Raw genomic sequence first — 14,574 nt, forward strand, 5'->3', positions numbered from 1 at the left:
GATCACAAAATATTCCTTAAATAATGAACAATTTAAAATAACTAGAGGAATAGTCAGTTTTCTTGGCTTAGATATACTAGTGTAATAAAAGTGACAATTCTACTAAATTTTATTCATAGTTTTAATGTTATACCAATCAAATTATCAAAAGGATGCTATATAGAACTTGTGATATAGAAGAACATATGATTTTTTCATTTGTTTATATGTGTATGATTTGGAGTTTTGGTTTTAAAAGATTATTACAAAAATGAATAATATGGAAATAGAATTTGAGTGATAATATATGTATTTTGTATATCATATATAGTATATATAATATCATATATAGTATACATATAGCATAATATATATAACGTGTGTATATATATATATGAATTTGCTTGTCAGCTCTGGGAGAGGGGAAGAGAGGGAAGAGAGTAGGGAGACAACAAGAAGCATATAGCCATGGGAGAAAAAATAAAAATGAAATCAAATAATTTTATAAAGTCAAATAAAAATTCATCTGGAATGAAAAATGATTTAAAATATCAAGGGAATAACAAAAGTAGGTAGGTAGGAAAGGAATGGGAACTAATACTTCTAAATCTTAAGTTATATTATAAAATAGTAATCATCAAAAATATTTGATATTGGTTAAAAAATAGAGGTGGAACAGACTAGACAAGTCAGAATCAAAGAGTGGGTTTAATAAATCAGAAAACATAAGTAATTTAGGAAAGAAAAATGGAAAGCAGAAATTAGGCTTAGATCACTTTACCATCATAGTTATAGTATATTCTAATTAAGTATGTGACACTGATTTTAAACATCATGCCAGAGGATTAAAAGTAAGAAAAAAGGAAAATCATATACTTCAGATAGAAGATGTCTTCTTAATCAAATAAAGTATTGAGACAATTACAAAATTAAAATTGATATCTTTGATTACATGAAGAAAAGTAGTCAATAATTATTAATTTACTTTAAAATCCTCACCTTCTTAAGTATCAATTCTAAGACAAAAGTGTCAAGGGGTGGGCAATTAGGATTAAGTGGCTTATCCAGAGCCACACAGTTGAGGAAATGTCAGAAGCCAGATTTGAAGCCAGGACCTTCTGTCTCCAGGCTTGGTGCTCAGTGCTCCCCTATGCCATACCTACCTTCCCCCAACAAGCACTTATTAAGCACTTATGTGTGTCAGGTGCTGATGTTACAAATGTAGCAGGAACAAAGTGCCTCCCCACAAAGCTTACATTCTGATGAGGGAAGATAACCCACCAAAGATGGGGTGGTAGAGCAAGTCAGGACATCCAGAGTGATGAAGATTTTGCTAGCACAGGTGACCTTTTGGAAGAAGAGGTTCAGGAATGGATCTGTCACTCAGATGGAGAGGCAGGATACTTTCAAAGTGAGAAATCTGTGGTAGAGGAAGCTTCCTCAGTACTAGAGCAAATTTGGAGAAGAATGGTGGGAAATTATATTAGTTTCCTCAGATTAGGGTTTGGTATTGAAGATACATAGATAAGTAACACATAAATATATTTGTATATATATGCATGTGTGACCAAAAGCCTTTTTTCAATAGATAATTGGTCAAAGAACATGAAGAAAAAGATTTCAAAAGAAGAAATGGAACTACAAGAAAATAACTATTGAAGAATACTCCAAATCACTAGTCATAAGAAACATGCAAATCAAAACAACTCTGAACTTCCTCCTCATACCCTGCAAAAGTTGACAAAAGATGGAAATAGTGTTAGAGGGTTTGTGGAAGGAGTCACAGTAATGTATTATCTGTGAAGTTGTCAATCAATACAATCATTTTAGAAAGCATTTTGGAATTATGTACAAAGTGACTAAAATATCCACATACCAGAGAAAACAGCACTTTTTCTAATAGCTGAGAATTGGAAATAAAGTAGATGCCCATCAATTGGGAAATGGCTAAACAAATTGTAGTATATGAATGTAATGGACTGTTATTGTTCTATTAGAAATGATGAATATAGGGGGCAGCTCGGTAGCTCAGTGGATTGAGAGCTAGCCCTAGAGATGGGAGGTCCTAGGTTGAAATCTGGCCTCAGACACTTCTCAGCTGTGTGACCCTGGGCAAGTCACTTGACCCCCATTGCCTAGCCCTTACCACTCTTCTGCCTTGGAGCCAATACACAGTATTGACTCCAAGATGGAAGGTAAGGGTTTTATAAAAAATAAAAATAAATAAGAGAAATGATGAATATAACTACAATAATTGAAAATTTACATGAAGTAATACAAAGTAGAGTAAGCTGAATCAAGAAAACAATATACACATAGATGTAAATGGATAATATCCTGATATTAGAAAAGGAAAGAACATCCACAAGAAGTCAAAATGAAGGTTACAAATACAACTCCAAATAAGAGATCTGAAAATCCCCCCTCCCTCCCAAGGAAAACTCCTTAGCAGAAGTCCACCAGTATATATTGCAGTATTTTTCTATTTATCTAATATATTTATTAAAATTTTCTCATTTTTAAAAAATATCTTGTTACAGGGCAGCTAAATAGCTCAGTAGATTGAAATCCAGGACCAGAGACAGGGAAGTCCTGGGTTCAAATGTAACCTCCGGCTTTTTCTAGCTGTGTGACCCCTGGGCAAGTTACTTCATCCCCTTGCTAGCCCTTAATGCTCTTCTACCTTGGAGCCAATACACAGTTGATTCCAAGATGGAAGGTAAGGGTTTTTAAGACCACGAGACAGGCAGGCAGGCGGGCAGATGGACGGACGGATGGACGGATAGATGGATAGAAGGATAGATAGACAGACAGACAGACGGCAGGCAGGCAGGCTGTCTTGAAGGGGAGGGTGGAGATTCTTGGTAAATTTTGATGATGCTTTAAAAAAAAACCAATCTTTCTCAGGCATAGATTTTGGGAACTCTGGATCACTGAATTAATTGTGGTAGATATAAATTTGGCAAACAATATTCTTTCACCATAATCAACAAAGTATATGAAGAAGTCAGAGCAAAATTCTATTTGTAGTATATAATAAAAAGCTAACCAGAAGAACCAAGAGCACATTACAATTACATTACAATAATTTAGTAAACGAAAACAACACAAAAAGTCAGCTGAACTCAAGTGAATAATTTTTGATCCAAATGACAGAGAATGTAACAAATCCTATTTCTAGTGAGATGGAGAATTATGGGTATGCAATGTAGCGTGTATAGTCAATCTTAATTGCCTTGTCACTCAATTACACTTAATTGTTTTAATTCATTATGAGGAGAGATTTAAGCAAAGAATGAAGTAGTAAAGAGGAAATGATTAATGTGAAAGGAAAAAGTCATTAATTAAAATGTTATGGAGAAAAAGAAGTGATAGTCAATTCTAAGCTATAATGAAGCTTTGGAGTAGAACTTAATCAAAAGAACACATTATAAGAAAATGGCCTTTTAATGATTAGTAGTTCACAAGTAAGTTAAAGTGCCACTGATTACAGAAGAAGATAAAATTAAAAGTGAGCTATTTTAATTCTTCAGTGATTTTTATATAAATGGTTGTGATACATGTTACCTCTGCTTCTGAAGAAATACCAATACAAATTATATGTATTTGAAATGGACTTAACATATAATTAACAGCTTTTGCAATGGCTCAATAATCTTCATTATTTGTTAGAAATTACTATTCATGTGTTACTCTGACTTTTTCAGATCTAATTGTTGAAACCATTGGAAAAAATTATTTGGACTGTTAGATCTCTAATTAGGCTTTATGTTCATGCATTTGTAAAATTACAGCTTCTTCTAGGTTATTGTGTTTAGCCATTCTTATCAACAGATTCCATAGAAACTTGACTTATTGTCTCCATAATGTGCACTGTATTTTCTAAGCCTGAGGCAACCAGGTGGCACAATGGATAGAATGAATTCTATGCCTAGAGTCAGTCAGACTCTTCTTCCTGAGTTCAGATCTTACCTTAGATTCTTACTAGATGTGTGGCCTTGGGCAAGTCACTTAGTCCTATTTGCCTCAGTTTCCTTATCTGTAAAATGAGGTGCAGAATGAAATGGCAAACCATCCCATTATCTTTGCCAAGAAAAACCCAAAAGGGATCCAAGAAGAGTTGGGCATGACTGAACAACAAAATTATCTAAGCCAGAATGTTCAATGTTCTGAAGAAACTTTGGCTTATTTTTTTCTTTCTAGTGGCAAGGAATAAATAATATTTAAAATACCTCAAATTTTATCTCATCCAACCTTCCAAGATTTATAACAATGTTCTGTTACCTTTAGTATCAGCATATAAAATCTCAATCATTGTTTTGACATTTTTTGTTTCCATATAAATAGTGTTCTAGGGAACAAGGTTACATGTTTTGGGGCACATATTGTCAAGGGGAAGTAAAGACAGAGGATTTTGTTTAAAGAAATTGTAAATACTACTTTAGCACTCAGAGTTAATTAACTAATGTAGCTTTTTCTTAACCAAAAGACCAATTCCATATAATGAAAAAGACAAAAGAGGAAATCATCAGCAAAAGCAAAATGTTGAACAACTTTGATGTCACATAAAATATTGTACACCTCTAGTCTTCCACTTCAATGAAGAAGCACGAGGAGATGCCTTCTTTGGGGCCAAGCTTGATCATTATAATTTTCCAAAAATGAGTTTTGTTTTTCTTTTACTGTTTTTTCCATTTATGTTATTGTACTCATTTATGTTGTTTCCTTCCTCTTGCTTACTTTACTTTTGTATCAGTTCAAATGAGTCTTTTCATGTAGTTTTCATATTTATCTTTGTAGTCTTCATATTCATCATTTCTTAAGAGCACCATAATATTTTATTACATTTATATACCACTCTTTTTTAACCGTTCACTTACTTTACTTCCATTTCTTTGCTATCTTAAAAAGTACTGCAGTAAATTTTTTGGTATATATAGAAACTTTCTTTTAATGATTGACTTCTTTGGTATGTATGCCAAAAAATAGAATATCAAAGTATAGAGACAGACATTTTAGTCACTCTCTTTGCATAATTCCAAATTACTTTCCAAAATGTTTGGTCCAATTCAGGTTCCACAGAGAGTCTCTTAAAGTGCAACCTCTCAGTTACTAGTATATACCAGAATATTTATAGCATCGCTTTTTTGTGATAGCAAAGTATTGGAAATAAAGTAGAAGTCTAGTGGTTGGGGGACGGCTTAAACAAATTGTAGTGCATGAATTTGATGGAATATTATTGCTCAATAAGAAATAATGAATGTGTTGAATATAGAGAAGTATGGAAGATCTACATGAAATGATATAGAATTAAGTAAACAGAGTCAAGAAAATAATGTTTACAGTGACTACAACAATATAAATAGGAAGAACAACTACAATAAAAAATGTGAATGTTGGAAAATTATAAATAAGCATAACTCAAAAGGAGAGCTATGAAAAGACACACCTATTCTCCTTTGTAGAAGTATGAGGTCCATAATAACTGCACATCTTTTCAGACTTTTTGATATAGTCATTGTTCCATTTTTTTTCCTTTTATGTCTTTAGAATGTACTATTTGTTACATAGAATGGCTCTCTGGGAAGGAATAGGGAAAAATACTGGAACATTATAGTGATATAAACAAAAAACATCAATAAAAACTTACTTTTAAAAGAGTGATCATTTAACCAGTCAGTACCAGTTTATCAATTTATTTGGGAGCCCCCATTATTTAATAAAATTTTGGAGAGAGATATATATGTCCCTTCTCTGTGACTTATATATTACCTGATATATTTTATATTCTTTGGATTTTTAGTAAGAATTCCAAATCTCTCAACAATAATTTCCAACATTAGTATTTCTTTTCATTAGAAAACTGACACTCAGACACTTCCCAGCTCTGTGATCCTGGGCAAGTCACTTAACCCCCATTGCCTAGCCTTTACCACTCTTCTGCCTTGGAGCCAATACACAGTATTGACTTCAAGATGGAAGATAAGGGTTTAAAAAAAAAAGAAAACTGACACAGAATGGTGCTGTGGTAACAAATTTCAGTTTAAATTATAGCTCTTTCATTGTACCTTTTGTGTAATCATAAAAAGCTCACTTTAATAGGGCCATGGCTAAAATCATAAAAAGCTTTTTCTCATCTATAAAGCTTTGGCTAGCTTTTTCAAACTGGCTTACTTATTGTATTTCAGACAAGGAAGAATATGTATAATTTAGAACATTAAATCATTTATCTTCATTTCATCTTAATCTATGCTGTTGAAAGTTTTCAAAATTCTAATAACAATAAGAAAGTTAAAAGGATGGGAGAGTTGTCGTCGTCATCATCATCATCGTCGTCGTCGTCGTCGTCGTCGTCGTCTACTAAAAAGGCTCAATGGAAAAAAAAGTTGACAAGAGTAATTGTTGTATAATTCCTAATCCTGTCTCCCCAGATAACCATCCTTTCAAAATGTGTTCATGACTTACATGTGATATTTGTTTACTTATTCTGTTCATGTCATTTTTCTTCCTGGACCAATTTGCAAAGACTTGTTGAAGTCTCTAAGACTCAAGAGAAGTTTCCTAGCAGCAAAATTTACGAAAACATCACTGTATTAATAATTACTAGTACATGTAGTTCTCTACATAATTATTTTAATGTTTTCATTCTATTTAGAATCATGACTGAAATTTTGATATGTTCACTTTGGGGAAATTGTCCATTTAGATGATGAAATAGAAACTTACAGATTCATTGTTCTCTGAGAAACCAATCTATGTAATTTTATAGAGAGAATTCCCATTAGTGAAAATGAAATCAAAGTAGACAGGAGTGACTTCTGTCTATCTTGTCATACATTATAAAAATAATTAAAATTTTAAAATTGATATTTGGGGGACAGCTGGATAGCTCAGTGTATTAAGAGCCAGGCCTAGAGATGGGAGGTCCTAGGTTCAAATCTGGCCTCAGACACTTCCCAGCTGTGTGACCCTGGGCAAATTACTTGACCCCCTTTTCCTAGTCCGTACTACTCTTCTGCCTTGGAACCAAATAAAATAAATAAAAATAAATAAATATAGTGTTTATTTTAGCACTTTTCATGTAATTAAAACTAGATCTAAACAATTGGGAAAACATTAGTTGCTACTGGGTAGGATAAACTACTAAATAAAAGTGACAATCCTACCCAAATTTATTTATTCAGTGCCATACCTATCAAACCACCAAAATACTTTTTTATAGGATTAGAAAAAAATTATAACAAAGTTTATCTGGAAGAACAAAAGATTGAGGATATCAAAGAAAATAATGAAAAAAAATGTGAAGGATGGGAGCCTCGCAGTACCAGATCTTAAACTGCACTATAAAGCAGTGGTCATCAAAACAACATGGTGCTGGCTAATAGTCAGAAGGGTGGATCAATGAAATAGAGAAAGGGGTAAATGACCTCAGCAAGCTAGTGTTTGATAAACCCCCAAACCCTGGCTTTTGGGACAAGAACACGCTATTTGAGAAAAACTGCTGTGGCAATTGGAAAACAGTATCGGAAAAATCAGATTTAGAGCAACATCTTATACCATATATCAAATTAAATTCAAAATGGGTTAATAAAGAGTAAAATCATAAATAAATTAGGTGAACATAGAATAGTCTGCCATATCTGTGGGAAAGGAAGGAATTTAAGATCAGGTAAGATACAGAGAACATTGCAAAATGTAAAATGACTAACTAACTTTGACTATATAAAATTAAAAAGTTTCTGTACAAACAAAACCAACGCAACCAAAATTAGAAAGAAAGCAACAAACTGGGAGAACATTTTTATAACAAAACTCCCTGACAAAGCTTTAATTTCCCAAATATATAAGAAACTTAAGTCAAATTTACAAAAAAAATCAATCCATTCCTCAATATACAGATGGTCGAAAGACACATCAATAGGCAGTTTTCACATGATGAAATCAAAACTATCAATAAGCATACGAAAAAATGTTCTAAATCTTTCCTAATTAGAGAAATGCAAATTAAAGCAATTCTGAGGTGCCACCTTTTACGTAGCAGGCCAACCAATATGGCAGCAAAGGAAAGTGATAACTGCTGGAGGGATTGTGGCAAAATTGGGACACTAATACACTGCTGGTGGAGTTGTGAATTGGTCCAACCGTTTTGGAGGGCAATTTAGAACTTTGCACATAGGGCTTTAAAAGAACTCTTGTCCTTTGACCCACCCATACTACTGCTGGGTTTGTAGCCCAAAGAGATAATAAGGAAAATGACTTGTACAAAAATATTTATAGCCATGCTCTTTGTGGTGGCAAAAAAAATGGAAAATGAGAATCCAATGCCCTTTGAATGGGGGATGGTTGAACAAATTGTGATATATGTTGGGGATGGAATATTATTGGGCTGAAAGGAATGATGAACTGGATGAATTCCATATGAACTGGAAAGATCTCCAGGAATTGATTCAGAGCAGCAGAATCAGAAGAATTTTGTACACAGAGACTGATACAATGCAAAGACCCAGGATGATCTAGAGGAACTTAGGAGAAAGAATGCTTTCTACATCCAGAAAATGGACTTTGGGAACAGATATGCAGAAGAAAAACAGATGATTGATCATGTAGTTCAATATGAATATGATTGGGATTTTGACATTAAAAGATCACTCTCCTGCAAATGTGAATAACATGGAAATAGGTTTTGAACAATGATTCATGTATAGACCAGTGGAATTGCTTGTCAGCTCCAGGAGTGGGGACGAAAGTGGTTGGGGTGGGATCACAAATCATGTAACCATGGGAAAATATTCTAAATTTAAAAAAAAAAATTTGAATTAAAAAAAAATTGAAAAGAAATGGAAAGAAGAACCAAGAAAACAATTTTGACTATAATAGCATTGCAAATTGAAAGATTTGACTCTTTTTCAGTGTAATAATCACCTGCAACTCTAGAGAATTAATGATTTACCATAATGCCTACATCCATATAAACACATGATGGTATAGATAGGCAGTGAGAAGTAAAGTTTTGGACATGGCCAGAATGGAGATGTATTTTGCTTGACTGTGCATATTTGTTGGAGGAATTTTGTTTTTATTTTTTTTTTCTACTGGAAGAAGAAAAGAGGGAGAGGAAAAGAGCAGGTGTTTGTTAATTGAGAATAAATAAGATTTTTTTTTTTAATTTAAAGTTAAAATATGGAAGAGAAACTGAGTTGGGGGCAGGAGAGATTATACTAAATAATACTGACACAAGTCTGAGAGCCAAGTAGGCAACTGACAAAAATAGATGAAAACCAAGAGCCATTCCTAATAGTAACAGGACACAAACAGATTTTAACATTCTTGCAAACTATCAGAGACCTTTTGAAAATATGTTTCAAGTTTGAAAACGTAAACCACTCAGATTTTGCTTCTAATCCTATAGCTTGGCAAAGATAATATAAAAGACAAAAGTAGTTAATGTTGATAATTGGGAAGATAAACTCAGAGTTGATCTGAAACAACAGTTTGCAATTTTGTAATAAAAGGGACTGGATTTTTCATACCCATTTAACACATTTTCCCCTTTAACTGCTCATATATCAAAGACAAAAACAAAAGCCCAATATATATATATATACCAAAAGAGGCATAGTCTTTTTTTTTTAACACTTATCAACCCTCTTAAGAATTAATGCTCTTATTGTGGCATATGTTGGTGATGGAATACTATTGTGCTAAAAGGAATAATAAAGTGGAGGAGTTCCATGGAGACTGGAACAACCTCCAGGAAGTGATGCAGAGCGAGAGGAGCAGAACCAGGAGAACATTGTACACAGAGACTAATACACTGTGGTATAATCGAACGTAATGGACTTCTCCATTAGTGGCGATGTAATGTCCCTGAACAACTTGCAGGGATCCAGGAGAAAAAAACACCATTCATAAGCAAAGGATAAACTATGGGAGTGGAAACACCGAGAAAAAGCAACTGCCTGAATACAGAGGTTGAGGGGACATGACAGAGGAGAGACTCTAAATGAACACTCTAATGCAAATACTATCAACAAAGCAATGGGTTCAAATCAAGAAAACATCTAATGCCCAGTGGACTTACGCGTCGGCTATAGGGGGTGGGGGGGAGGAAAAGAAAATGATCTATGTCTTTAACGAATAATGCTTGGAAATGATCAAATAAAATATATTTAAAAAAAAAAAAGAATTAATGCTCTTGTATTGGTTCCAAGGCAGAAGAGTAATAAGGACTAGGCAATGGAGATTGTGACTTCCCCAGGTTCACACATGTAGGAAGTGTCTGAGGTCATATTTGAACCTAGGACCTCTCATCTCTAGGCCTGCCTCTCAATCCACTGAGCCATCTAGCTGTTAACAATTATTTGGGGATTATGTGAAAAGTGTGTGTGTGTGTGTGTGTAAAAGGATGTTGTCCCATTAAAATGACATAGTGCATCAATTCATATAAATCTTACATATATTTGAATTCCTCATGTTTTTCATTTTAATGGGATAACATTAATGAAGGTCCTCTAGAATGGATGGTGAAATAGACCTCTTTATTGCAGTAGAATAATGAGGAGTTACTAAGGTAGAATGTTGTGTACATTATCGAACATGAACAGTATAGGATTCCTTAATTTAATTGTTTTCCTTTCTTACAATGAAAGGTTTAATCCAGATGTGGGGAGTAAAAGAATAGTACTATTTCCACAAATTATTATTTTTTTAAGAAAATATTAATAATTTTTTATTCATCAATTTTAAAAAATGTAAGAAATTATAGTACTTTTCACAGTGAAATTACTTTTATTCTGTTTAACAAATAAAATGTTATTAGAGATATGAAAAGTGCTTGACTACATAAAAAATGTTTCTGAAGTAAAATTGTAATTAAAAGAAAAAACAGGTATGACAGATACCTAGTGAGGAATTTCTTTCTTCCAATTCATATTATCACATTCTCTACAATTTATAGTCTCGGGAGGTGTCCATACCTCTGGAGCCAGGGGTGGGAGGTGGTTATGTGACAGTGTATGTCAGAGGAAAGGTTTAAACCCAAGTCTTCCTGGCTCTGAAGTTCATTCCCTTTCCATTATACCATGCTGCCTTTATAAAGTAAAACAAAGTTTAATTTTAAAAAATCTAATAATATTTTGAATATTCAAAATTTATAAAAGGGACTCCTAATCCTCAATTTGTAAATGGTCAGTAGGTATTATTGCCATGACCATCTCAGGGATGAACCTTGTGGGTCATTAAGCTGGGGCAAGAAGCATGGGGAGTTGGGATTATAGGAGGACCAGTTCTGACTAAGAACTATACAGACAACTTCTTCTTTTAAAAAAGCTTTAAAAAAAAAATAGAATTGTTGGCATTAGAGCACTAAGTTAATAAGACTCAAACTTAATTTTGTCTACCATGTCTAGCTGTGGTGTTCTGTATTGACTTAAATATTTCATTCCGACTTAATGCTTTAAATTTTTTGAGAATTTATTTCTTGTTCTTTCTGAAACCAAAGTATTTTGTTGAAAAATTGCATTTTAGTGCTTTAAATGAATGTCTACCCTTTGATCCAGCCATACCACTGCTGGGTTTGTACCCCAAAGGGATAAGGGAAAAAATTTGCACAAAAATATTCATAGCTCTGGTATTTGTGGTGGCAAAAAAAATTGGAAAATGAGGGGGTGTCCATTGATTGAGGAATGGCTGAATAAATTATGGTATATGTTGGTGATGGAATATTACTGTGCTGAAAGGAATAAAGAAATGGAGGAATTCCATGTGAACTGGAAAGACCTCCAGGAATTGATACAGAACGAAAGGAACAGAACCAGAACATTGTACACAGAGACTGATATGTTATGGCACAATAGAATGTACCAGCAGTAATGCAAAAAGAACAATATCCCTATCCAGAGAAAGAATTGTGGAACCAGAAATGCATTAGAAAAATGTGATCAACCACATAGTACAATAGGGATGTGATTAGGGTTTTGATGTTAAAGAATCGCTCTACTGCAAATATGAATAACATGGGGAAAGGTTTTGAATAATGATACAGATATAACCTAGTGGAACTGCTTGTCAGCTTTGGGAGGATGGAGGATGAGCAGGGGAGATCGTGAATCATGTAACCATGGGAAAATATTCTAAATAAAAAAATGTTAAAACATGGCATTTTAAAACCAGTGGCGTGTCATGAAATATTTTTAAATGCCTTCCAAAAGGACATGTTCATACACACAACAGAACACACCCAAAAAAATTTCAATATTACACAATGAATTGCCTATTTCATTCACTGTCATATGTGTGTATGCAATAAATTCTATTCTTTTAAAGTTACTGCTTAGCTGTGCTTCTCTTTTGGCCATTTAAAAATATGTTTCAATGGCCATCTTTTTTTGGAATAAGCATTGCTAATTCCCTTTGTCAGAAAGAAAACATTGTCAAACAAAACAAAGCCACCCTGTGGCTATGTCCAAAAATGCATATTTCTTTCTGCATTTTGTGTCCATCTCCTCTCTTGTCAGGAGAAATGGTTAGTATGCGTCACCAGAGGGCTCTAAAGATGTGCTTGGTAACTGCATTGATCAGAGTTTTTAGGTCTTTCAAAGTTGTTTTTCAGTGTGGTCCTTGTATTCTTCCAGATTTGTTTATTTCATTTTTGTGTCAGCTCAGACTACTCTGGATTTTCTGGTGTTCTTTCTTTTGTTATTTCTTAGAATTCAGTAATAATCCATTACATTCATAAACCATAATTGGTTTAGCCATTCCTCAACTAAGAGGCAATAAAAGGTACCCCCTTAGATTCTGGTTCTTCCTCCCTTCTTACTTCTGATTTCTTTAGGACTGGTTCAGGTCCCACCTTGGATGTATACTGGCTCCATGACCCTCTGTAAAGTTAGAGATAGAGAGACTATAAGTTGAAGAAGGATTGTAGATATCTATTAGTAGAGGACTTTTTCACCCTGGAAGGTTCTTTTACCAATGAAGTCATAGTTCCAAGCCAATTTAAAAAACAAACAAACAAAGAGAAACTGTTCTTATTAGGTGTATATGAATTGTAAGAATTTGAATGTACTCCACTCCACTTTTCGCCAAGGTTTGCTTTTTTTTAGATCCAGGTTTGGATTCTTGTTTTCAGCTTGTAAACCAGACATTTGAACATGAACTTCATGTCAAAAGCAATTCATATAACAAATTCTTCCCTCTACTCGTTTTTTTCTTCCCTTTTCCCTACTAAATTAAGAAATAGGGGTGTATGCAATTAATTTTTTATGTTCTATCCCTTCTCTAATGTGAATTTTTATTATCTTTCCCTCTCATCTTAATAGTGCCAATGACTGGTTTTACACAAAGAGCTACCATTGATCCAGAACTGAATGAAATACATGTCCTGTCTGGACTCAGTAAAGACAAAGAGAAGAGGGAAGAGAATGTCAGGAACTCCTTCTGGATTTATGACATTGTGAGAAATAGTTGGTAAGAAACAGTTATGTGTGCTGAAATCCTAGGGCAAGTACAATTTGTAATAGCCATTTATTCAATTTTAGAAAAGGGGGAAGAATGGAAGATATATTAATTTGTAGAAAAAGTACATTTAAAAGACCAATAATTATCTGTGCCAGACACTCCCAATGCAGTAAATTTAAAAAATAAAATAAAATGCCTATTGTTTATAGAACCTTGTGCTATGTGCAAGGAAATAAATAGATTAAATGCAATCTGTGCCAAGTAGCACCTAACAGTCTTACATTTGAAAATAATCAATTTTGCTTAAAAAATTTTTACTTGGGGGAAAGAGTTCTTTGCTGGGAGTAAGAAGACCTGGATTCTTATTCCCACTCTGTTACTAACTTACCATGTGCCCTTGATTAGGTTAACCCTTCTGAGTTTCCTCACCTGTAAAGTGGGAAGATTTACCTAGCTGGTCCACTTTGATAATTCTATGATTATTCTTTAATCTGTGGAACGATATTACAATGAACATAAACCCTTCAAAAAAATTTCCCCCTTTATAACTTAGAGTGGAACTTGGCAATGAAGAAATTAAATACATTCAAAATAGTATACTTACTTGTTAAGGGAAAAGCAGAGCAGCCTAATTGTTAGCCTTTTATTACTATTTATTTTTTAATTTATTTTAATTTATTACTATTTATTACTATTAAGCTCAACATTCCTTTTCTTTCATTTCACCATTTTTTCCTTCCTATCCAAAGATACTATCTCTTCTTTAATGATCTAAAAAGTGAGTTCTGGAAATGAATTGTTTCAGTTTACCGAATATGTTATTAAACACCTAATGTGTAGAAGACTTTCTAGTAGGTATTGGTTTCTATTTGGAAGATCTTCTAAACCTTCTATGTAAGGACTTTCAAAGGAGCCTTGGACTTCAGGAAGAGTTTAGATAATCTGTAAATAAGATTACTTTAAAGATTTGAACTTTGGATTTCACTGTTAGCTAAACCTTTAAAAAATTTTCTTTTCCCTATTGTATATCGTATATAGTTTGTCTGTTAGTTTCACTGACCTGCTTTTTTCCTTTTGTAAGATTTAAAAGAGTGGGAGCCATAAACTGTAAGAGTTAAAATAGTTGGGTGTCATAAA

General features: G+C 33.5%; 1 protein-coding gene across 4 annotated transcripts in view; it reads left to right on the plus strand.

Annotated features, from left to right (window-relative positions):
- The window catches only part of MKLN1 (muskelin 1), a 242,854-nt gene that overhangs the window by 186,144 nt on the left and 42,136 nt on the right, over window positions 1–14,574 (plus strand). For all 4 annotated transcript variants that reach the window (XM_001367124.4, XM_016426163.2, XM_016426164.2 and 1 more), the window contains one exon: window positions 13,299–13,446. In XM_001367124.4, coding sequence (XP_001367161.1) covers window positions 13,299–13,446 — 148 coding nt within the window. The remainder of the gene's footprint in view (window positions 1–13,298; window positions 13,447–14,574) is intronic.

Source organism: Monodelphis domestica, chromosome 5, assembly GCF_027887165.1.
Source record: "Monodelphis domestica isolate mMonDom1 chromosome 5, mMonDom1.pri, whole genome shotgun sequence".
Taxonomy (NCBI): Eukaryota; Metazoa; Chordata; class Mammalia; order Didelphimorphia; family Didelphidae; genus Monodelphis; species Monodelphis domestica.